Below are 25881 nucleotides of genomic sequence, written 5' to 3'. Positions count from 1 at the left end.
ATTTTTTTTTGTTTTATCAAAAAATTGCAAAAATATCATGACATTTTTAAAAATGTCAGAGATATTTGCAACTGCTTCTAAGAGCTTCCGGCACCCAATGAGAGAGAGAGAGAGAGAGAGAGAGAGAGAAGCAATCGCCGTGGAAGAAGAATCTACTGTCGATGGGAGGTATAATCATGCTTATCAAGTCAGTTCCTGCTTGTATGGCCCTAAAGTTTCTCATTTCCACTGCTTTATAGGCTTGAACGCCTCCAAAAAGAACTTCCTATGGAATGATAGGAGGAAATATCATCTTGTTATTATTATTATTATTATTTTATTTTTATTTTTTTTGTTGAGATGGAAAAACAGTGGGATGCAACACGAGGACTTCCCAAGAGGTCACCCATCTTAGTACTACTCTCCCAAGCACGCTTAATTGGGTGGAAAAGAGTTCAGTTGTTTTAGGGTGTTCAAAGGAGTGATGAGATTCGGCGGGGCATTTTCTCTACCATGATGTGATATGGGCCTTGGGTGAGAAAGAGCTCAGCTGCTTTACCGTGATCGCTTTTCATGCTGCTTGGAATGTTATTCGCAGTAGCGGCACGTACTGAGAGTTTGTGCATCTCCTCAGTTCTCCCCTCTACCACTTGGGGTGTTGAAGCTTAACTTTAATGGTTTCAAACCTATGTCAACTAGGACTGATGGTATTATTAGAGGATATGATGGCTCGGTCAGGTGGGTGTTTTCAGTGACTCCAATCCAGTGAAGGTTATTGCACTAAAAATGGGTATCCTGCTGTTGGAGCTCGGTGCTCTTGGGTCCTTGATCATGGAGGGTGATTCACTTAATGTTATTCATTGGGCAAATGAGGGGAAAGGATACTGTTGGAGTTCTGCGGACACGATGGAGGCAGTTCTTCTGGATCATATAGTGGGCCGGACTGTTTCTAACATGTACTATATTCGGTTAATGATGAGGTGGACTCTAATCATGGGGATGTAATTAGAGTCCTTGACCATTCATGACTACTTTTCGATAGACGATTTAGATTGAGTCAATGCTTATTATATTTTGTTTTATTTTGGGATCTTTATTCACAAGTTAAGTGGGACCTTTATTCACAAGTCCTTTCTTCACAAGTGCCCTCTTGAAGCTCGTTTCTATGTGCATTTCAACTCCTTTTCATGTCTCAGAAAATTTGGACCAATATTTCCTGTTGGACTTCACTTGGTGTAGTGGTTCTATCGGTCGAGTTATTCTCCACTTGGAGGATGTTGATTAGGAGGAAGTTGCTAAAATATTAATTTTTCTCCTGTACAAGATGTAGTTGTGAACTAGGAACACTTGTACACTCCTTTCTTTTTCTTTTTTTGAATGTTGCGAAATGCTTTATTAAAATAATAAGAAGAGATAACACGACCGAGGAGGTTGGTACAAAAGATAATCAAAAGACAGAAAAAGCAAGAGAAGAAACAAAAACAATGAAGGCCCTCGAGGGGAGAGAGTCAAAGATCTCTAAAGCCTCTCTACCCACACCCGCCCGGGCTAATCTATCCACGTCATCGTTGGCCGATCTCATCACGTGATGAAAATGAATGACGAAAATGAATATGATAGTCTGCTACTCGACCCTAAATCTCATCTACCATAGCATCAAACCTCCATGTTGAGGATGGCTACCTTCCAGCCTTCTGAGTCTTCCTCTACTATCAGTCTGTGTTCATCCCTCACCTCAACTAATTTGATGCCTTGCATGACAGCTCTCACCTCCGATTCATTGGAATATGTGATCCCAATAGGGCTGTAGAAAGCCCATCTAGTCATTCCTCGATCGTCGCTAAGAACTCCTATTACTCTCGCAAGCCATGGATAGCCTAAACTCGAACCATCGAAGTTTAGCTTCATTAACCCTTGATCGGGAGGGGACTATTGCTGCACAGGAGCTTCTTTTGTTCCTCCTGTATTGCACATCTCGTTCCAGCATCTCAAGTCAGAGCTGGAGATAAACCTGAAGCCGATTCGAATCTTAACTCTAAGAGATGTTTAGCGATATGATTTTTGTAAATAAGTAGTGCGGGGTTTTAACCAAACCTCTGAAATCCTGTCAATTGTCGTTTCTTTCCTTCCAAAATAGCCAATATCAAGTCCAATAGCACCTCTCTTGCAAACCTGCAATGTAAAAATATATGATCAACCAGCTCTCCTGCCTCAGTACATAACGCACAATGATCGATGATAAGCATCTGGTGATTACGAAGATGATCCACTGTCTGAGTCTTATTATGCACTGCAGTCCACACAAACACACGTACAATTCTGTAATTAGATGTTAAAGGTGGCTACCGTTTCCCAGAAGCTATCAACAGCCAATTGAAAAAGGGTTTAATAAAGTTGGGAATGACATTATCAAACAAGGGGTTGCGGATAAAAATGAAAGAAAAAGGATCTAAAAAGTGGCTTACCAGATTGCACTTATTTAATCCGACATGTACACGGTTTTATTGCCCATTTGGAATTTGTCGCATTGCAATCTGTGGGTAGAAATGGCTTCTATTAGTCTAAGGACTCCGGAGAGAGTCCCAAAGCCTTAGATTCAGATGTGCTTGACCATCTGGTATGTGGGGCATGTGACATTCTGATGGCATGGAGTAACAGAATTAGTGTCTATGAATGTATGTTGCCATTAAAAAAAAGGTCCCAGAATTAGTGTGCATTTCCAGTTTTCTCTTCAGCAATTCATCAGAATGAATATAATTGTTTGGCAATATCTAGTTATCATGCTGGTTCTTTACCAAGCTTATTGGAATTGATGCATTACACTGTTTGCAAGAAGAAAGATCTTCCTCCAAAATTCCAATACTAGATCTAATATCTAGAACCAAAGTTCAAGAAATGAGAGAGGGTTCCTTATATAGGCAGCCCATACAAAGTAAAAGACAAGAATGCTGCCCCTACTCAAACTAAAATGTCTGGAGGACAAGTAAACCACTATATAGGTAGACTGTCCTCTCAGTTAGTTCATAAGCAGCCAGTAGTTTTTTTTTCCATTACTATGTTGTTCTCTAGCTGCTCTCTGCTATCGAATGTTTAACGATACCCTTTATTATGAATTTTTCCTTGATATGTGTTTGAAATCTAGTTGGTTGTACTATTTTTGTGTTTGAAAGTTAGTTTGATTGAGCTTAAATTTAACTGTGAGACTTACAGCTGTTTTTCTTTTTCACTTGTGCAGTGAGTCCACAACCGCAAGCACACTCGTGGCTTAGGTTAGTATTCCTTAATTTTGGGTCATGTTGGAAGGGCATGGGTATGTGCTTTTGTATGCAGGGTCTTTCCACAGTATAACTTCTGACTGTTTAATTCAAGTTACAACACCAAACCTTTTGATTTTTCTTAATTCAGTGGGAGTAATTAATCACTGAATTTGAAATTTGGTAAAGCTTGAATGAAAAACATAAAATGATATGGTGTTGCCAGTTATTGTGTTCTCCTTTGATGATTAATTGCTCTAAGAAGAAGCTGAATTGAAGGCAATTTTTGTAATATATAATCGGTTCTGGCTTAAAACATAATTTTGAGCGCAATAATCAGTTTTGGCCTCACAATTGGTTCTCAAAATCCAAAAAATAACGAGATTTATGTGGACCAGTGAAGGTGCCTAGGTAAAAGAAAACAAATATGAGGGTTTATAAGCCATCCCACACAATTTCAGTCAACCATACCCCTCACATTCTGTATCCCCCTTAATTTGTTGGGAGATCTAAAGCAGATTAGTCAACGGGAAGATTAAGGGTGGAAGAAAGAAACATTGTTTGGTTTGTCTTGCAAATATTGGGGGGGGTTTGGGATAAGAGCAAAAAGATCTCCCCAAGATCTTCTGCACAAATTTCTTTGATTTGAAGAAATTTGGAAAGAAGATCTTGAGCGTGCCACATCACCCGACCGTCGCCCGACAGTGCTAGCCGTCAAAGACCTTAAAAGGCAACCAAACAATCTCAAGAAGATGTTCTCCCCTCAATCTCCTTAAAAATAGCCAACCAAACAGAGGGCCTATTTATTTGAGATTGTGTCAAAACTCAAAACCCATGCGATATTTACCATCTTGACGAAAAAAGTAACCTTGACTCAGTGCACATGTGGAGCATTCTCTTGGTGATCAAGACCGTTGATCTTTTAGTTCATCATAAGATCATGTGGGCCTGGATCTAATGGCAAAAGGAGATCTCAATTAGACGAAAGTGGGGCTGAGGCAATAGGGTGGATTGTGATGGCCAACAAAAATTCATGGACATAAATGTGAGAAATCCAAATCCAAATCTTCTCTCCATCCAAGCGGGCCCATATTTCTTTCAGATATAAAATGGGCATAAAACAATCATTTTTTAAGTGGAAAAATGGATGTAAAATTAGTTTTAAGTTTACGTAGAAAGGACCATGAATGTTTTTTCATGATAAACTGGTGTGAGAGAGGGGTTGGGCGGGTGAAGTGGCTAAAAATAAGGAAACAAAATACATGAAACTAGTGTACCCAAGTGGTAGAAGCGGCTAAAAATTAGGAGTGGAGTTTTTTGTTTCCTGTTTTTTATTTTTTTTTTCCTGAAGGATTCATTTAGCCGACCCCAACTAGCTTGGGACATAGGCTTTGTTGAGTTGAGTTGAGTTGAGTCTTATCACTGAAGACCACTAGTTTCCTGTTTTTTGTTTCTTGATTTTTAGCGACTTCACCCTCATCTACAGAGAGACAGCGATTTATCATGAAAAAAAAAAAAAAAAAAGGTTAATGGTAGCCAAAAGTGCCCTAAAGTAAATATCAGTGGTTGGGTAACTATATCAACCCAGCCTCTTGATTGCCACAACAACAGACAAGGTCCTACCCTCATTGTATTTTGTGAGTAGGAACATGTCAACAACACGACTTCATTTATGATAAAATAACAAGAGGGAAAAACATATTTCACAACCTATCTTTTTTAGGAGAGAAATACATGTAGAGAGAATTAGATGAGTTAAACAAATATAAGTTAAAGCCAGCTAAAAGATGGCTCCTCTCCTGAAAAACGAGGGTTGCCAAATGGGAAGTGATGATATATTCGTCCCCTGTTCTTTCCTCGACCACCCCCCAATCCAGTGTATTTATAACTACTCTTTTTACCCTACAAGGGGATGACCCGAGGACCCCAACCACCCCTCAGCCTAGTTATGACTACTGTTTTATACTACAAGAGGTGGTCCTAGGAAGAGAATCGGGGGGCAAGATATCACTTTCCCTGCAAAATTTGTTTTGCAAAATAGCCATGATGCTCTCAAATAATAAATATCTCAACTTTTGTAAACTTGGAAACATTGGGATGGCTGTTTAGAACAATCATAAAACAAGTGTTTCTTTATAAATTTTACTTTTTCTTTATAATTAGTGTGTATTGTTCCCTTGAAAACATCATTTATCCCATAAAAAGGATAAAGTTGATAATAAAAGACTTGTCGTCTACACTGCATACAAGTTATTTGTAAAGATCAATTATTTTGGAAAGATGCTCGATCGTGACATTTTAATCAATCAATGAAGTTGCGAATGACAACAACAATGCATGAGAATTTGTACTGTACAAGCAAGCACACAACATCAGACATTTAGTGTTTTTCAGACCTAGCCTGTACTGCATGTGGAAACAACAGTGGTTCAAGAAATGTGAAGTTTATGTACTACACATTCGATGAGAACACTTTGATAGGGTGATCCTGAGACCACGATTTTTAGGGGCCGTTTGGATACGCGGATTTTAAAATCTTGGATTTCCTCAAAATCGTAGTTGGGAGACGAGAGAAGAATGAGATCAAGTGCTTGACTTCTCTTTAGAATCTTGGATTTTAAATAAGAAATCCATGGTTTAGAAATCTTTCCCACATCCTGAGATTTCTAAAACTATGAAAGATGGGATGATCTCCTGATCTCTTGCTGATGGAAAGAAGGGCGGAAAATAGAATAGGACGGCTAGTCTCCTTCTTCTCTCGTCTCCCAACTACGATTTTGAGGAAATCCAAGATTCTAAAATCCGTGTATCCAAACGGCCCCTTAGGGCGTGTTTGGCTACTATGAGTTTTTTTTTTTTAAAAATATGATAAACGAGTGTCTCCATGGGCACGTTGGCTGCCAGGATTTTATTTATTTTTGGTTATTTACTGTTACATGCTGGACATTTGAAAAAATGACCAGAAAATGTTGACTTTTGAAAAAACTCTAAGAAATGCTATTTTATTAAAAAAATGACTTTTTAGGACGAAAATACCTCTAACCTTACTTTATCTTTCTCTTCTTTGTTTTTACACTTTTTTACTTTTACTTTCAAGTTTTACAGTTTCATTGATCTTTTTTGTGTGAAACGGCCCATTTTCCGGCGATAGAAGCCTTCTTCTCCGGCTAAACATCTTCATTTCTCCGACATATGCTCATTTGTCTTGAGATGGTAGAAGGAGTTCTCTAGAGACGCCCCTTTCTCATTTTCTTTTTCCTCCTCCAAATATCCAAAATCTCATTATCTTTGTAAGTATTTTCCCTTTTCTAGTGGCTGTTGGCAAAATAGGTGGTTGTAGCCAAAATCAGTTGCCCAAAGAGCTCTCACTAGGCAAAAGGGTAGTGGAAGCCAAAATGGTACTCGCACGGGTTATTCATAGCAAAAAAATAGGTTACTTGAAGCTAAAAAATGTAACTTGAATCCAAAATCGATAGCTCAAACCCACAAAGTGATAGTCGAAGCCCAAAAAATGCTAGTTGAAGCAAAAAAAAAGTTACTCGAAGCCAAAAATGATAGTCGAATCCAAAAAATGATAGTCGAAGCAAAAAAAAAAAAATGATAGTCGAAGCCAAAAAAAAATTTACTTAAGCCAAAAAAACTAGTCGATGCCAAAAACCAAATTACTCAAAGCCAGAAAAAGTTACTTGAAGCAAAAAAGAAGTTAGTTGAAGCCAAAAAAAGAAGTCGAAGATAAAAAAAATTTAGTCGAAGTCAAAACGTGTTAGTCAAAGCGAAAAAAGAAGTTTGTCGAAGCCCAAAACGTGATAGTCGAAGCCAACAAATATTTCTCAAAGCTAAAATATTAGTTAAAGACGAAAAAAGTTCCAAATGTTACTGGAATTCAAAAGTTTTAGTCGCAGTAAAAAACATGTTAGTCGAAGCAAAAAAACTAGTTATTTGAAGCCTAAAAAATTTTAGTCGAAGCGAAAAACACAACAGCGAATGTTACAGGAAACACATTTTTCACTTCGACCAAGTAAATTTTGGCTTCGAATATTCTGTTTTGGCTTCGAGTACCTGTTTTTGCTTTGAGAAGAAGAGGGGGAGATCTTGAAACCCTTTTTGAGAAAGATTTGACGAGGCAGAAGGCTGATGGGTCCAATTTTGTACATTTCAAGCAAAAAAAACATTTAAATACCTTAAAAATGAGAGAGAGAGAGAGAAGGAGATGATGTTAGATGGAGTTTTGAAAAAAAAAAATAGAAATATAGAGAGAGAGGGAGAATGAGCTTTCAGGCTTACCTTCTTACGTATTGCCAGAGAAAGGAGTAGGTTTCGCCGGAGAAGAAGCACTTCAACTAGGTTAAAAACAGGGGTAAAAGTAAAACTGTAAAAAGAAGAAGGGAAGCAGAATAAATGAACTGAGGGGCATTTTGGTCCTAAAATTTTGATTTTTTATAAATCAACATTTATTCGTTTTTTCTCGACAAGTGACATTTTTATGTCAACAATGCAACTCTTTGACACGTAACAGTGAATAACCCTTTTTTTTTTTTCATATGATAAATCAGCAATTCGAAGTGGAGATGAAGGTGAAGTCACTAAAAGCCAGGAATTATCATGAAAAAATAATTCCTGGCATCAAACGTGCCCTGAGCGATGAAAGAGGTAATCATGAAACAAAAAAGCTCCACTATAAATAGGATCGACTATTTCGTGATTGTCAGCCACTACTCATTACTCCGAGACGCTCATTTAGTATGAAAAAAAATAAAAAATTCCTCTCTGCCAGACATGGCCTTAAAATAGTGCTACATGTGTAAGACGAGAAGTTAGGTTGAAATGTGGCATCTAACAAAATGCCGTTATGCCTAGAATACTTAACAAATGCAATTTGCTAGGAAATTTAGCCTAAAGCCTTTTTTCGCAGCTCATTTTTGCATGAGAGAACAACTACCTTTATTTAAGAATTTAACCTAGACTTGGGTTATTTTGGAAGTTTTTGAAGCTCTTTGATGAAAGTCAAAAAAGTAAGGGACAGAAAACTGACAAGATGGTAGTCTAAGCTCTACCATGTTAAAGCTACCTTAGCATTTATAAAAGTGAATTGTTTCTTGTGTGACTAGTTATTTGTGATAGAGACTGCATAACACTATAACACCATACTTGGCAAACCCCATTCTAAACTGCATTCCTAAGGTTCATGGTTTATAACTTTTTACAACAAAAACCTCCATGGAAAATGCTTAAAACCCTTTTTTTCTTGCCAAATTTTCAAATTTACCCGGCTATATTTCGTAAATGAAAAAAATAAAATAAAATTAAATGTATTAAACATATTTTTTCATGTTTCCATTTATCTGATAGTTTTTTCGTTATGTTGTTTGAACCAGTTGTGTACTAAACCTGAATTTTTCTCATCCCGTTTTTTCGCCGAATCATGTTTTTGCCTTGATTAAATGGTTAAATCGTCGTCATATCACATCACCATTACATAAGCCAGAAAATTTACCCCTGGTTAGTTCTCAAAATCTAAAACCAACAGGGCCTTGATGTTTTACTTATGCACATGTTGTCATGTCACGGCAATGTGAACTCATTTTTCAGGGTTCCCATTTTGCTGGCAGGCATCAAGCTAGTTTATTAGATTGAGGAATGCTAGACTGAAGGGAGCCCGTGCAAAAATAGATGCAAGGGCTCCCCATTGGCTCCACGTCACTAGAGCTTCATTTTTTAAATTATCAATTTACTCACGGGAAATTTCTTTGAAAATAGAGCTTCATTTTTTAAATTAACAATGAATGGTGGTTGAATTTCAATTCATAAACATACCAAGCCGCACAGTCCACTATGCTGATTTGCCCTCAAGTGCAAATAAAGCATAGAAATAAAGTTTATACGTTTTCTCTGGTAAACAAATATCAAACCAACGGAAGCAAAAACCCAAGAACACAAACCAAGAAGGAGAGATAAAAACCTTTTTCTTATTGACTATTGCATTTTCCAAAGCTAAACCGTACACCAACCCTCTCTTTATATTATTCACCTTTGTTTGGCACTTGTTTCCTTTTACAAAGAACAAACAACAACAAAAAAAAGTTCAAAAACATCTATAAAAACTTATGTGTATTTTCTCCACTTCTACTTTCCAAAAACAATAAAATAAAATCCTGTTGAAAGTAAAACTCTAACTTTCCAAAATAACTAAACTCGTAATTTTAATTCTACCTCTTTAAAGTTTGTTTACTAAAACAACCCAACCTCCTAAAGCTACCAAATAACATTCTAACAAAACTCCAACAAAATTACAAACTTCCAAAACTAAGGTTCTAGTTTAACTAGGAATGATCCATGTAGGTCTAAGTCCGCCTAGCCCCTCCGACGCCACATGTAGAGTCGGCGGTGACTCCCAACACTCCTCCTCAGCGCGCTGACTCTCTACAAGTCACTTCAAGCACCTTTGCAATCTTCTCAAAAATTGGTTTGGAGCCTCACCATCCTCACCATCGGTTGCCACAATTTGAAACGAACAATACCTCAGAGTTGACCACTAGTAAAAAATTATCTTTTATAAAAATTTTTAGTAGGAGAGTTAAAGGGTGCCACCTTAACAAATAAGGGATTGACAAGTAGAGCAGTGGAGAAGTAGTCTTATCGTGTTTTGGCTCCTATTGGCAGCCCAGAGCTACATTGTATCACATTTTACTGGCAAACTGCTAGTAAAGTCCTCCAAAATGTACAATCAAACATGCCATGACATACAAGTAGGAATGGTAATCCGGACCATAGATCTTGTGGGGTACATATGGGCCATAGCACTAGCATTATGACAATTAAAAGGAACTTAGACAATCGAGAACATGTCAACCAAAAAAGAGAGGTAATGGTCACATCTGACACAGTTAAAATCCGAATAAACTATCAGAATCCTGACGTTAAATTATGATGGTATTTGAATTCAGTGAAGTATTATTCTTTGTCACATGGCGTGAATTCTCCCTTTATTCTTTGTCAAATTGGAGATATTTGAAGGTGCTATAACACGAACACATATACAGGGACAGGGAATCCTCCACTCCCTGTATATATCATGCAGTCAAAACTAGGGGTGTAAACGAGCTGAGCTGAGCCGAGCTTGGCCAGGCTCGGCTCAGGCTCGAACCAGGCTTGAACCAGGCTCGGTCAGGCTCGCGAGCCTTATCAAGCTCGGGTTATATTAAGTTCACACCCCTCAGCTTTCTGAACAGCCCTATCTAGTGTAATTTGACAAATCTTTTTACACGGGGGTGGTCCAAGTAGCAAATGGGGTTCCAAAAAAGAAGTGACATATTTTGCCTCCCCCTTTCACTCCCTGAACAACCCTTTCAGTATATATAATATATATATTTAAATATATTAAATTCTTAACGAGCCGAGCCTGGCCTAGCTCGGGCTCGGCTCGTTAAGGATTCGGGGGCCGAACTCGAGCATAGCTTTTTCCGAGCCGAGCTCGAGCGAGCTTCCAATCCCGAGCCAAAATTGACACCCTTAGTCAAAACTACTTCCCTATTAGAATGGAAAGGAAAACACTTTTGAAGTTCTAACGGGATCCCGTTTAGAAAATAAAGGACGGTGTGATTTGGTCAATTACAAATTAATTTTGGCGTTTGTGGGGATTCATGCCCCTTTCTTTGTCTTCTGACGCATGTGTGACACGAGAGAGTCTCTAGACTCAACTCTCTCTCTCTCTTTAAAGTTTAAACAAAGTTATAATAACATTAAAAGAGATTTTATATGCTACGCTGCGACTATGAGATCCAATTATTTTTCAAAAAAGTACAGTAGGGTCCACTTCATAGGATGATCAAAACCGTTCATTTTTTGAGCCCCGCTCCCACAGCATAAAAAAAAAATCCCCGCTTGTTTTTAACTTCCCCTCCGCTTAAACAACAAGAAGTAATCTCTCTCTTTCTCTCTCTCTCTCTGGCAACTGACAAAAATTCATCAAATCCGTGTTGCTAAGCATTTGTCGTACCTTCATCATTTTTTGGATTTGATAAGCCACCTTTTTTTTGATCTGATATTTTGATTAGAAAAACAAAAATATGACATTATATAGGGTTCATCGAGAAAGAGAAAGAGAGTTTCTCTCTCGTTTCGTGGGGAGACTGAAACAGGAGAAGATAGGGCGACTCAAACAGGTACCTAGGGTTTTTTTTTTTTTTTTTTCTTCTTCTTCTTCTTCTTTTTTCACAAGTTTGTTTTTTTAGTTGTTTAGTTAAATTGAATTTGATTGTAGATGTGAAGAGAATTTAAATCTCTGTGTTTGTGTGTGTTTTTTTTGTTTAATTTGAAACCCACTATAAACAGACTGAATTTTGCAAGATTCTTTAGAAAGTAAAGTAGTATGAGAGATTTGAAGAAATTTTTTTCTAGAATTTCTTGATTTTTCATTGTTTAATTACACATGAAAAAAGTAATTTAAAGTTTTAAACCACTGCAGTTCAATTTTTATATAGAGAGAGACTTTCAATTTATAGTAATATCACTCTATATAGGATATAATAACTATATCATTTTCCTTTAAATTGTGGGAACAAAAAGAGATTTCCTTGGAAATGTTTTCTTGTAATCCAAACAGGGCCTAAATGTGCAGGCATTTCCTGCTTTAACTAATCTGATTGCGTTTATTTGTCATTTTTTTATTGATCCAACTGATTCAAGTCAAATAGGTATTTGGTTGTCAATTGCTTGGAATTACGAACATCTGTAAAATTATAACTGATGATACAACTTTCTAAATTACAAAGGAAAAGCCTTAATGGCCAATTTATTAACTACTTTAACACCCAGTTTAGATTGCAAGAATTTTGTGGAAAAGGAAAAATATTTCTAAAATTTCCTAATTTTTTTACATGAGAAAAACCGATAACTTGAACAGACCATATTCAATTTTTATTTAGAGGGACAACCAATTTATGATGATATCCTGTAAATTAACCACAGCCATATTATTTCCCTCTAATTTGCAGGAAGAAAATTTTTCTCGAGAAAAAAATTTCCGTTAAAAAATGTTTATGTTGCATTCCAAACAGGGCCTAATGAATGCGCAAGTTCCTTGGAACTATTTCCATTCTGTATGAGATATTTTATGGTATCCCTTTTGTCTTGCAGCTTATGTGAGTGCCTGAAGTTTATTATCCAGTAAGGGCTGATCCCTTTGTGACATTATGCATGTCTGGCCCTGTGGCCCTTGTCGATGATGCCAATGGAGCACTTTCTTCTGTTGGAAGTACTTCACTGTCTCATGACACTAGTTGCGCCAGTGCCAATGGACAAGTTAACCGTTCATCTTCTGAAAGTGTTGGGTTTAGAAGCGGCGAGCTTGTACTTCCCAACGGGGAATCATATTCTGGGACATTGTGTGGTAACATACCAGAGGGGTCAGGGAGGTATGTATGGTCAGATGGTTGCATTTATGAGGGTGAGTGGAGTAGAGGGATGAAAAATGGGAATGGGAAGCTTTCATGGCCTTTTGGAGCTGTTTATATGGGTGAATTTTCAGGCGGTTATATGCATGGTACCGGGACACTCGTTGGTCCTGATAAAATGACCTACAAGGGACGTTGGCGGTTGAATCTGAAACATGGTTTGGGTTTTCAAACTTTTCCTAATGGAGATGAATTTGAAGGATCTTGGATTCAAGGCGTGATTGAAGGGCCTGGTAAGTATGTTTGGGCTGACGGAAATGTTTATATTGGGAACATGAAAGGGGGGGAAATGTCTGGGAAGGGATGTCTTACATGGACAAATGGGGACTCTTTTGAAGGAAGCTGGTTGGATGGTATGATGCATGGATTTGGAGTGTATACCTGGGATGATGGTGGCTATTATGTTGGAATTTGGACCAGGGGTTTGAAGGATGGGAAAGGAGCTTTTTATCCAAAAGGTGGCAGGCTTCCAGCTGTACAGGAGCTTTATCTCAATGCTTTGAGAAAGAGAGGGCTGCTACCAGATTTGAAAAAGCAAAACTATGGCGGCCCACGCACCCTCCGTTCTTCAGTGGACATGGGTAATATCAAGGTTCGTGAAAAAAATCGATCAAATCGCGATTCATCAGGTAAGCTCTCGAAATTCAACCTGCTAAATTTAGAACACTCATACAACATAAGTGTGTCTTTGGAAAGACGCTGGAGTATGGAGGTAGCCATTGAAAAAGTAATTGGACATGATTTAAATTCAACAGAATCTGTTATAGAAGGTGATGAAAGGGAGGCTGACACAAATGCTCCAATCCTAGAACGAGAATATATGCAAGGTGTTCTGATCAGTGAGCTGGTAATAAACGATAGTTTTTCATCATTGTCTAGAAAAGCAAGGAAGCGAAACAAAAGACTCACAAAGGGCGTCAAAAGGCCAGGTGAAATAATCATTAAAGGTCACAGGAGTTATGATCTAATGCTTAGTTTGCAGCTTGGAATTAGGTAACTGCAATTTCTCTATCTTTCTTGGTTTTTAATTGTGTAGCCACTACAAATTTCTCTAATTATGTTCATACTGCTTCTACTTTGACCTTTTCAATGTGTCTTTTCATACAAATCTGATTTGGCATCTGAGAGGAAAATTTGTTGAGTGGTCCCTTGAGTTTTCTTGTCTTATCATGCACTGATAAGTGATTCTTTTTGCCTGTTTCATGAACATTTTATATAGGCTGAATATCCAACTGACTTTCCCTTCCATAAATAGTTTATTTCTGTGGCATATGTAACCGTCATGTGCTTCGAGCAACATCAAACACCAGTGAGATGCATTGTCATGTATGTCTGATAATTCAGTATATACTATATACCACATTTCACATGTAATTCAAATAGATATTTATACATTACACCATTTCAAAAAAATATTTATACACTACACATACATGACATTTCACATGCAATCCATATAAATGTAATTATGTAACACATACTGGTATAATATATTACTAATACACTTGCGGTTTCAGTTTTGGTATGTGTTTTGATGGGGATGGAAACAGAAATATTTTGGATGTTTCATGTCGATAGCGATGAAAATTAAAATCATGCTTGTAGTGCCCATCATTAAGAAGAATCTAATTCCAGTTAGTCAATTTACTTGGAATTTTATAGCTCATTTGATTCACTCTGTGGGACTCAATGGTAACCAGTGAAGGTTTTAAGACAAGGAGAGAGAGAGAGAGAGAGAGAGAGAGAGAGAGAGAGAGACGGGGGGGGAAGAATTGCCCCCCACCTTTGTAATAGTAAATTTCCTTGATTGGGTTGTTAGGCTGTAAAGAAGAGAATCTTAAGAAGAAGCTAGGAGGTGCAAAAATATGGTAAGCGCTAAAATAGCGCACCAATTTGATAGCTGTAAGGAAATAAATACCTTTGACCTTTTACGGGTACTCTCTCTCAACACAAATTTTGGGGCCCAACAATCCAATAGTTAGATCTTTGAACAAGGTAATTTAAAAAAAAAAAAAACTACATGCACCTACATATGAACACGGTTAATCCGAAATTTCGGGTTTCGGTCAACCCCGAAACCGAAATTGGGTAAACTCAAAATGTTACAAAATTTCGACAGAAATTTCAAGCTGAAATTTAAGGAAAATCTTCAAAAAATCTGGATTGTATTCTTTATTTAATATTTTCAAATTTCAGCCGAAATTAACAAAATTTCAGTAATTTCGTTCGAAATTTTGTACGAGATAAAATATTCCTTTATTTGATTTCGTCTGATTTCGTCTGAAATTTCGGTTTCGGTGAGGAACGAAATGCATTCTAAAACCGAAATTTGAAACCTTGCATATGAACACCATATAAAGTATATTTTAAAAAAAAATTCACTTGAACCCACCCTGTTTAAGGATCCAAACCGTTCATTTGTTTGGCCCTACAATAAATAGGCCTTGCCAATAAAATCATCTACACAGGATGATCCTAGCCCTCTGAATGCTAGATGGATGACACCTTATATAAACCTCTATAGATCAAAGGGTTACTATAGATCGGAGGTTGGAATCATTCTATGCAGTTGATTTTGGGGTGCCCAAACAATGAACGGTTTAGATCTTCAAAAAAGGTGGGTTATAGTGTATTTGGATGGACGTATGATTACCATTAGGATCAACGGATTGATCACTTGAATGCAACAAAAGAGGGGCCCAAAGTTTCGTTTACGAAGGAGCTAAAAAGTGACATTTTTAATCAACTTAAATGGAAAAACACATGCAGTTTTTACAATATTTTTGGATGTCTTCATAAACATTTCTCAAGTTGCCTCAGCAAATTATTCGTAAATTCTAATCTTCAATGATGCAGGGGTTCCGAAATATGAAAACTTACCGAGGGTAATTGAGTATGTGAAACAACTGGTTACTCCAAAAGCTTAAGCTGTTGGAGAAGGCATTATTAAATCTTTTATACTTTAACACTCCCCCTGTAACGACCCGGATTTTCGGATAAACCCGAATCGCCACCAAAGACAGAAACTAAATGTAACTCATGAAAAAATGCGGAATAATTTTTTTCTAAATAACAAAGAACTCAAATATTATTAATCTAAATCAAACTAAGAGTGTTTAACAAGAGTAAACTGACATCAGTAATATAAATGAAAAAGGCTAAACAATCCAATGACTCGGCACGTTCTTCCTACGCTTCCCATTTATTCTTGATGTTGTCCATTGTAGCAAAACCTGTGGGGGATTTTTGGTGTTAGTTCAAAGAACTATGTAGATTCATTCGGTACCTAAACAAATATAATTAAACAACTCTTGAATTTAAAGGCATACAACTTAATTCTATAGGTGAACATGTAACATAATTTATTTCTAAAGAAATCATGAACGGTAATAAGGGACATGCTATGGCATAAATCAATATAAAACTACTATTCTAGCAACACAACAACGTTTTACAAGTGAGAAATTTATATTTTTGTTATTATCATTATTAATGCATGAGACGACTCACCCAAGACAATTGAGCTCCCTTAGCTTGTTGTCCCGCCCCCAATACGTTCCACTACCATCGTCTACAGGTAGTGGGCGTGAGGGACTTTTTACAACGTGCTTAATAGCCACTCCGCCTCCTGACATCATGGTCTAAGAGGATGCATTTACCACCAAGGGGGTTCGCTAAAACCCAAGGCCGGCTCGGAATTTCATTATTCCTGGACGACTCATACCTCCGCTCAATCCACCAAATTATTTTCCCAATGTCTTTGTCTCTTATCAGTTTTACTGGCATATCATCCATATCCCTTTTTTTTTCTTCTTTCCAATATCTTAAAGATATTTTTAGCAATTTTATTGCTTCCCACATTTTCCTTTTTCTTTTAACAAGGAATCATAACATTTCATCTTTTCCAAGCTACTGGCATAGCATCAATTTTCAACATTTGCATGCTACTGGTATAATAAAACATGAGAGCACGATGCATATTAATAAGGAACTATCATCTTAACTACACCATTATCACGAACAATTCTATGTCTACTAAGAATTTCACTGCATGCATATAAATCAATCATTGCTCAAGAGTACAAGTTTAGGTTACTGTCACCTACCTTAGTTATTTGTGATGTAAAAGAGTAAGAAATCCTCTATGTCTGAGTAGGGATTGCTACCAAATCTGAAACACAATGATATACCAAATTCTAAGTTTCCTCAATCCATATTTCCAAGTGACACACACACACACATCCTTTTATTATTCTTAATTATCTTTGTTTATAATTACCTTTGGGTGATATCAATAGTTTAGGGGCTGTTTTCTATAAAAAAATCTATCAATAAATACCTATCTACCAGGACCAAAATCATGTCGAACGGACGAGATCTGATGCCCCAAAAATTGGTTATACTAAAAAAAACGAAAATACACTGTGATTTTTTGTCTAGGGATCTACAGTCCAGATTTAATTAAGGTTATTAACTTTCTAGGCCCGTGTGGGGCCGGGTCACTCCCTCACGTGTGGCCCCTCATTTTAGTGCTAGCCTACACGTGGCACATTTGGCCCCTCTTTTTGGGTTTGGCCTTTACATGTTGATTCTAACATTGAATATGTTTGAACTCAGGAGCTTTTGCTTTGATACCATGTGAAACAACCAATAACTCCAAAGAAGGTGTTATTTAATCTTTTGTACTTTAACAGAGTAAACTTTATGAAGGCATAAAAAATAAATGTGGATGATATTTTCAAATAGAAAGCAATTTGAATTGAAATTTTTGTGATCTTTTTATTAATTATTATATAAAAACTATTGTCTACGCCCTCTGGAGAAAATTCTTGGCTCCATGCCTGATTTAATAATTGCGATAGTGATTTTCTGCGGGACTTGTAAAGGTGAAGTGTTTGTTCTTAATCATCACAGATCTATAGGGAGGGCCTTGACTCCATTGCCTCATCTTTCACGGTGTCTGTCTCTATTTGGCATTAGGTACTCCATACTTGAGCATTTGGTTGTAAAAATGACTCATCATTTAAATCTAAGAAAACATTTCTATTTAGTAGCATTAGTGATTTCTCTTCATCTTCTACTTCTAGCAACTATCATGTGGGAAAAAAACTGAATTGCTTTTTATTCCATTCAATATTTGTTCTAAATTTTTTTCACCTGCCTCTAAATTGGGTTTTGGATTTTTGTTAATTGATGATTTTGGCTATATTCCAGTTGATTATCATTAGTTTCTTTTTATTGTATTTTTTGTTGTTATTCTAGATGAGGCCAACAGAAGTTGAACTTATTTTCGTTTTTTATTCAAAACACATATCTTATGAGGATTGTGATGTTTGTTTTAATTTATAAATTTCTTATAAAATTTATTAAACATGCATTAGTATATGATGTAGGTATACGGTGGGGAAAATTACACCAATACAAAGGCGTGAAGTTCGAGCATCAGATTTTGGCCGCCAAGCAAGCTTTTGGAAGAATTTTCCTAAAGATGGTTCCCTATTGACACCTCCCCATCAATCTGAAGATTTTAAATGGAAAGACTATTGTCCAGTGGTTTTCAGGTGAGTGATTTGCTTTATAGTAATTGATGAGGAAATTGCATGTTAAACCTATGATACCCAGGTATTAGTGTAGGCCCAACGTATCGAATCTGACATAATGATACAATATCGGTACTTGAACTGCATACTTCATGGATGCTTCTTAACACAGCTTTCCTTTTCGTTTTCTGATGGTCAATAGTTTTTCTTTCTATCTGGGTGCTGTCTATTGTATAAATTTGTGTCTGACGTCCATGTTAGGGGCCTAAGGTTTACTTGACATTAGTTATTATATTTGAGCTACAATTCCTTTTCAAGCAAGTTGCTTCGACCTCTGTGTTGCAGAAACTTGCGAGAGATGTTCAAGATTGATGCTGGAGATTACATGATGTCCATTTGTGGAAATGATGCACTTAGAGAGCTTTCTTCTCCTGGGAAGAGCGGTAGTGTTTTTTTCTTGTCTCAAGATGATCGGTTCATGATTAAGACCCTTCGAAAATCTGAAGTACAGGTGCTTGTCCTCTCTGTGTTTATTTCTCTTTGTACCGAAAGTAGATAAAATTTTAGATGCTTCTGAGTTGCATCTGCCCCAGGATGGCTCCGATCCCCTAACTCGAACCTTCTTATAGTTTACCCTACATGAATTTTGTGTGGATTTTAAAGGTTTCAACCATCTGTTACAATAAATCCACTTGCTTTTTAGTTCCTCATCTATCCTTTTGGCCATTCATGCCAACGTTTGATTGTGGCAAATGACCCTGCTTTGTCAAAGGTCACACCCTTAACTGGTAGCATTTTTTTATTTTTTTTTGAATGGTTAACTGGTAGCAGTTTCTGATTCATTACATTGGTTTATTGAAGTATGTTCTAGAGTCTCCTGTGATGAGTATTTTGAAATATGAAATTGAAAAACTTGAGGGTGGGGGTGCTTAAGAAGATTTAACATGTTTCCTGTATTTTGGCAATCTCTGGTTAAACAGTATCAATCCTTAAGTAAGACAATTAAAGGACTGATTCAAAATATATGCTTATATCCATTGGCATTGTTTACCTCCTTTTGTTCTTATTTGATTCTTGTGAAGTATTATGCATCCACCTTGGAAGGAGCATCGTGAAACCAAGTTATTTATGGTGGATCACTGGATCCCTGATGCGAATAAACTGCTAGGGATCCACCAAACGTAGATAATTTGCTAGAGAATCGAACAATCACACAAACATTCCAATAGACCTTCCCAAACAATGCTAGAGAGAGATTAAGAACAATAAATCTGATCAAACCATGATCAAAGTAGAGTAAATCTCTAAATCCAGTAGGGAAAACTTGTAACTAGTCATTTTGTTCTTATTTGATTCTTGTGCAGTGTCCCGCATCCACCTTGGAAGGAGCGTCGTGAAACTAAGTTATTTATGGTGGATGCCTGTTGCAAGTAAACTGCTAGGAATCCACCAAAAGTAGAAAATTTGCTAGAGAATCGAACAATCACACAAACAATCCAATAGATCTTACCAAACAATGCTAGAGAGAGATTAAGAACAATAAATTTGATCAAAACATGATCAAAGTAGAGTAAATCTCAAAATCCAATAGGGAAAACTTGTAACTAATCATTTTAGTAGTCCCACAAATACATCAAAATTTCTCACATAAGTATACACAGGCAGTCTATCTGCGCTCTAGCGAGTCTATCTGTGTTACTATTCATCGATCTCTTCACATGCTGAAAACGAATATGGAAATCAGTCCTTTACTCCTGAATCTCATCAATCATATCGGCAGATCTCCGTTGGTGGGGATGGCTACCATTCATCTACCTAATCACGTTAAGCAAGTCTCTTTCAACAATCAGCCTGCTAAGATCCCTTTCCTATGCGATTCTAATACCTTGCAAAACTAATACAAATTGTTTGCTAACAAATTTGTCGCACACTAATCATCTTTTCTCCCATCTAAACTCATGCATATTGGATAATAATATTAAAAAGAATAAAAGACGCAATATCATATCTAAAATACCCCAAAACGATTCAACGTTTCTGGATGGTTATTTTAGTCATTTTAATTAATGAAATTAATTAAATTAAATGCTAATTTTCGTCCAAAAATTTGAGGAAAAATAGGATGACCTAGTTTGAATCAATTAGGGCTTCTAAAGGCTACTAAATAAGGGACTCTTAGAGGGGAAACTATATAGACACTCTTTTAAGCCACAAAGTTGCAAAAATCTAACCCTAGGAAGAGAGGAAACGTAAAGAGAGAGATTGGAGTCTTGGAGGAAGAAGAGCGTAAGGAATTCTTGAGGAATCACCAACAAAAGGTATGTAGAATTTAATTTTATAATTAATTCTATTCTCCATCGAGATCCGAGATCTCTTGAGGAAAAGATTAAAAGTTTAATCTAGGGGTTTGTTGGATTAAAAACAACAACCATAGATTCGAGGTGGAAATCTTGTATTCCTCGAATAAAGAATCATAGATTACGGTTGAGGAAAATTGGTTTTCCCAGAAGATCTTCGTGACTTTCTGCGTTTGATGCCCTAATCGATTTAGGAAATCAAGAGGGGATTTATTAAGATATTTTAATATGTTAAAGAAAGGAGAAAATAGGGTTTTCGGGTAGAAAATCAAAGGACACTAGTGTTCTTGCGCGAATGGGGAAAACCCAAATTGCGAGTCTCGGACGCCCGAACACACTATTAATGCTGAATTTTTAGAATATTTTTCCGGGCAGTTTGAGGGCACAGATTTGTTCCGTAAGACCTAGATATTAATCCAAAGTGTTAATTAAGGGTTCATTTGGATTGTAGGTGATACTACACAGTGATTTGAGGATCTTGTTCGTGGGAAACAAACACAGAAAAATACCATAGGTGAGTAGACTTGTTCTACCACAGTTATTTACCTATTGCATATGATTTATTATGCAAAGTTATGCATGTCTTGATTAATATTGATTTTGTTAGTGAACACAAGGGTCAATATTCACAGTATTGTATGACTCCTGGTTCGGATCTACTATTGCATGTATATGCCAGTTAGACTTTTATAGTCACAGTTTTGCATCAGGACATAGTGTTTTCAGAGTAAGGATGCAACAATTAATGTCTTTTGAGACGAAGTGTTATGCTTGATTGCTAGTGTATGAGACTTTTTCTAGGCCGTCGAAGGAAGGTCACGGATCAAGCCGCAGTTATAACCCTATGCAGTATTTTCGAGGGTGTAATCCCGTACGAGATCGTTCGGATTCGGCTTCCTACGAGTTAGTAGGCAGGTTTCGTTGGCTACATAGTTTAGCAGTACTGGTCTCACTACACTGGCCATCAAGCACAATTACAGTCACAGTTACAGATACAGTTATGCATGTTTATGCCAGTTATACAGTTTTGCTAGCCAGATTGCTATGCCAGTTACAATTATTGCATAGATTGCCAATGATGTTTTTATTGATTGATATCATATTATTAAGTAGACATATCTATTTCGCTGGGCGTTAGCTCATTCCACGCATTCTATGTTATAGGTGGAGAACAGTAAGATGCTTGTTGCGCGTGGGCTTTGGGTGTGAGCAAGGGCGCTAGTTTAGGAGTTATTATTTCCAGTTATTCAGTTTAATTGAGATAGTAGCTTTAGTAGGAATAAACCTTCAAGTATTTCATTTGGTTTAATTGATGTAGTTCGTTGGACAAAGAGATTTAGTTTCCACATTGATTACTCTGATAGTTAATTAATTAATTGGTTATTGTTACGAGAGAGTTTAGAGAGAAAAAATGAAATGAGTTAGGGTTCTCTCCCCCTTACTCATGTCTTTATATTAAAGCAAAGGATGTTCAAAGTCCTAAATGCCCTTAACCAAGTTACATATTCCAACACTCCCCCTCAAGCTGGAATGTAGATATCATACATTCCCAGCTTGTTACATATATCACTCAATTTCGATTTATTCAAGGACTTTGTAAACATATCAGCTAATTGGTCCCCTGACCGAGTAAACACAGTACAAATTTCTCTTTTATGGATTCTTTGGCTGATAAAATGGCAATCCACTTCAATGTGTTTGGTGCGCTCATGGAAAACTGGATTGTTAGCAATGTATATGGCAGCTTTGTTATCACGGTAAAGCTGCGAAGGTGAAGATGAAATGAACCCATTCTCAGAAAGAAGTGAGCGTAGCCAAATAAGTTTGGTGCTCGTCTGTGCCATTGCCCTGTATTCAGCCTCTGCACTGGACTTAACTATAACATCCTGCTTCTTACTTTTCCACGAAACGAGATTACCCCCTACATATGTGCAATACCCAGTGGTAGATCGTCTATCTGCTGGGGATCCAGCCCAATCTGCATTAGAGAATCCTTCAACTTTCAAATGACCATGCCTCTTGAACATCAATCCCTTAGCTGGAGCCCCTTTCAAAGACTTGAGAATCTGGACTATTGTAGCCCAATGAGAAGTACGAGGAGAGCTCGTATACTGACTGACGACTCCAACGGCATATGAAATATCTGGTCGGGTAACTGTGAGATAGATAAGCTTACCAACCAGCCTTCGATTTCTACGAGGATCCTCTAACAATTCTCCTTCTTCTGGGACAAGTTTCACATTAGGATCCATAGGAGCAGAAGCTGGTTTAACTCCAAGATTACCTTTCTCTTTAAGCAAGTCCAAGACATACTTCCTCTGTGATAGGAAAAGACCTCTAGAAGAACGAGCAACCTCTATCCCCAAGAAATACCTGTGCCGCCCCAAATCCTTAGTAGAAAACTCCTTTTGTAAGAATGTTTTTAAACGTTGTATACCTTGTGAATTGCTCCCTGTGATGATTATATCATCAACATACACTATCAACATAATACACCCAGTTGAAGAGTGATGACTGAAAACTGAGTGATCCACTACACATTGTTTCATGCCAAAGCGCATAACTGCCTCACTAAATCTCCCAAACCACGCACGTGGAGATTGTTTGAGGCCATAAAGTGACTTGCGTAGGCGACGGACGTAGGAGGATGTCTCCCCCTGAGCAACAAACCTAGGTGGTTGCTCCATATATATCTCCTCAGTCAGATCGCCATGGAGGAAGGCATTCTTAACATCCAACTGATGAAGAGGCCAGCTATGATTAACAGCGAGAGAGAGGATGACACGGACAGATGAAATCTTGGCCACGTGGCTAAAGGTCTCAGTATAGTCAATACCAAAAGTCTGTGTATACCCTTTCGCGACTAAACGTGCCTTTAAGCGCTCGACAGTACCATCAGGGAGATACTTGATAGAGAAAACCCAGCGACAACCAACAGGACGAGCACCAGGAGGTAGAGGAACTAGATCCCATGTGTCATTACTATGTAGAGCTCCCATTTCAAGGTTCATCGCATCACGGCAGCCAGGATGTTCAAGTGCCTCAGCCACAGACTACGGTAAAGACATAGAAGACAAAGAGGAAACAAAGCTGTGGAAGGAAGGGGTTAGCTTATCATACGTAATAAAATTCGAAATAGGGTGTGCAGTAGAGCGGGAGCGTATACGATACGCAATAGGAGAATTAGAAACAATTGGAGAACCAGAAACAACAGTTAATGGAGGAAGAGACGATACCTGAGTTTCTGGGAGAGGGATCACCGGCTCAGAGGATGATTGTGTGAGTGGAGGTAAGACAGACTTATCGTTTGCCTGACGTCTCTGATACTGCTTTGTAGTTTTTGGTGGGACTGGCTTCTCCAACGGTGCAGAAGAAGGTGAAGCAGTAGGGACTGGCTGCACAAAAACAAGTGTCACGGTAGGGAGTGGCTGTACAGAAACAGATGTCGACGGAACAGAAGGAGGTAGATCTGGTAAGGAAAGAGATACCTCGGAATCAAGAGAGGATGAGGAAGGTTCCGCACCCTTATGAAAGAAAACCTTAGACTCGAAGAACGTAACATTGACTGAGATAGACCAGCGACGTAAACGAGGGCTATAGCAACGATAGCCTTTCTGCATACGGGAGTATCCCAGAAAGACACAACTCTTAGACTGGGGGTTAAGTTTGTCGTGCTCAAGTCCAAGGTGATGGACAAAGCAAACACAGCCAAAGACACGAGGCGTGAGAGGAAATGGTTCACCATTAGGCGTTAAAACCTCAAAGGACGACGCACCCTTCAATATAGATGAAGGGAGGCGATTAGCTAAGAAACACGCCGTAAGGAGGGCATCACTCCAATAGACCTTAGGAACACTCATCTGAAAGAGAAGAGTACGACCTACTTCAAGTAAATAGCGAAGCTTCCTCTCATGACGCCATTTTGTTGAGAGGTGTACGCACAGGAAGACTGATGAAGAATCCCATGATGGGAGAGATATGATTGAAAGCCATTTGTTTCAGAAAAATATTCTCTAGCATTATTTGTACGAAGACATTTAATATTTGAATTATATTTGATTTCTAATCTCAGAATGAAATGTGCGAAAAACATCAAACACCTCAGAACGATTTTTCAATAAATATAACCAGGTCATGCGAGAGAAGTCATCAATAAACACAATAAAATAACGAAATCCAGAAGTAGACACGACCCTAGAGGGTCCCCATTCATCAGAATGGACTAACTCAAACGGACTAGACACCCTACTGACGACCCGGGAAGGAAATGACACTCGATGGTGTTTCCCGAACTCATATGACTCGCACTAAAAAGTAAAAAAAGGGCCTGGAACAAGATGAGTCTGCTGCAGCCGCTGAATGGAAGGATGCCGCAGACGACAATGCCACTGAAATGTATAAACAGAACTGTGTAAGATAGGAGGCGGCCGGCAGTCAAGACGATAGAGTCCATCTACCTCACAACCCGTTCCAATCGTCCTCCTAGTCGAGAGATCCTGAAACAAGCAATAAGATGGGAAAAATGAGATAGAGCAATTAAGAGATTGAGTAATCTGACTAACGGAAAGTAAACTAAAAGGTGATTTCTGAACACATAAAACAGAAGATAAGGTGAGTGTAGGATGAGGTGAGGTATGACCAACACCAGTGATGGGAGTAGTGGACCCATAAGCAAGGGTGATAGATTGTGAGGAAGCCGAAAAAGAACGAAATGACTGAAGCTGAGAGGAGTTACCGGTCATATGATTTGATGCGCCATAGTCAATGATCCATGACCCTGAGCTAGAAAGAAGGGTAGTGGGTGAACTACCTGGCTGGGCGAAACCTGCAGAGGGAGGACGAGAACTGAGGTGAAGTCGCTGGAACTCCTCATAATCAACACGGGATAAGGTATATGTAGGATCCGCTGGGGCTGGAATAGACGTTGAGGGAGCGGAATCCAAAACAGAACCAATAGTAGCTCCCATGTGTGCCGACCATGGCAGACGAAGCTCGGGATGCAGTGTATAGCAATGGTCGATATAATGTCCCTCTCACTGACAGTGAGTGCAAAAGGAACGGCCACGACCACCACCAGAACCATCACCACCACGGCCAGCACGGCCACGCCCAGAGGAGGCCCCACCACGAGGCGGACGAGTACTACCATCATAGGTCACGAGAGCTGAGCCATCAACATGAACATATATCACTGGATCACCGGGAGAGCACTGCTGAACTCGGGAGTATACCTCAGTAAGGGAAGGAATATCACCAGATTCGATAATCTGCTGACGAAGGTGCGTGTACTCTGGACCCA

General features: G+C 38.1%; 2 protein-coding genes across 4 annotated transcripts in view; both read left to right on the top strand.

Annotated features, from left to right (window-relative positions):
• Positions 1 to 3458, top strand: part of LOC143855222 (small ribosomal subunit protein uS15-like) — a 109536-nt gene extending 106078 nt beyond the window's left edge. The window contains exon 6 of the mRNA XM_077365452.1: positions 3215 to 3458. Within this exon, the coding sequence (XP_077221567.1) occupies positions 3215 to 3248 (34 nt within the window). The 3' untranslated portion in view covers positions 3249 to 3458. The remainder of the gene's footprint in view (positions 1 to 3214) is intronic.
• Positions 3459 to 11127: 7669 nt separating this feature from the next.
• LOC143854042 (phosphatidylinositol 4-phosphate 5-kinase 9-like) overlaps positions 11128 to 25881 on the top strand; it is a 40644-nt gene continuing 25890 nt past the window's right edge. For 2 of the 3 annotated variants that reach the window (XM_077363757.1, XM_077363758.1), the window contains exons 1-5: positions 11129 to 11395; positions 12369 to 13314; positions 13441 to 13678; positions 18079 to 18246; positions 18571 to 18736. In XM_077363757.1, the coding sequence (XP_077219872.1) occupies positions 12429 to 13314; positions 13441 to 13678; positions 18079 to 18246; positions 18571 to 18736 (1458 nt within the window). In that variant the 5' untranslated portion in view covers positions 11129 to 11395; positions 12369 to 12428. Of the gene's footprint in view, positions 11396 to 12368; positions 13679 to 18078; positions 18247 to 18570; positions 18737 to 25881 lie in introns of all 3 variants that reach the window. The other variant, XM_077363756.1, reaches the window with a different exon arrangement.

The sequence above is a fragment of the Tasmannia lanceolata genome, unplaced genomic scaffold, assembly GCF_043159265.1.
Source record: "Tasmannia lanceolata isolate RefF3 unplaced genomic scaffold, GAP_Taslan_0.1 ptg000020l, whole genome shotgun sequence".
NCBI classification, from domain to species: Eukaryota; Viridiplantae; Streptophyta; class Magnoliopsida; order Canellales; family Winteraceae; genus Tasmannia; species Tasmannia lanceolata.
This window is presented reverse-complemented; position numbering and strand designations above follow the sequence as displayed.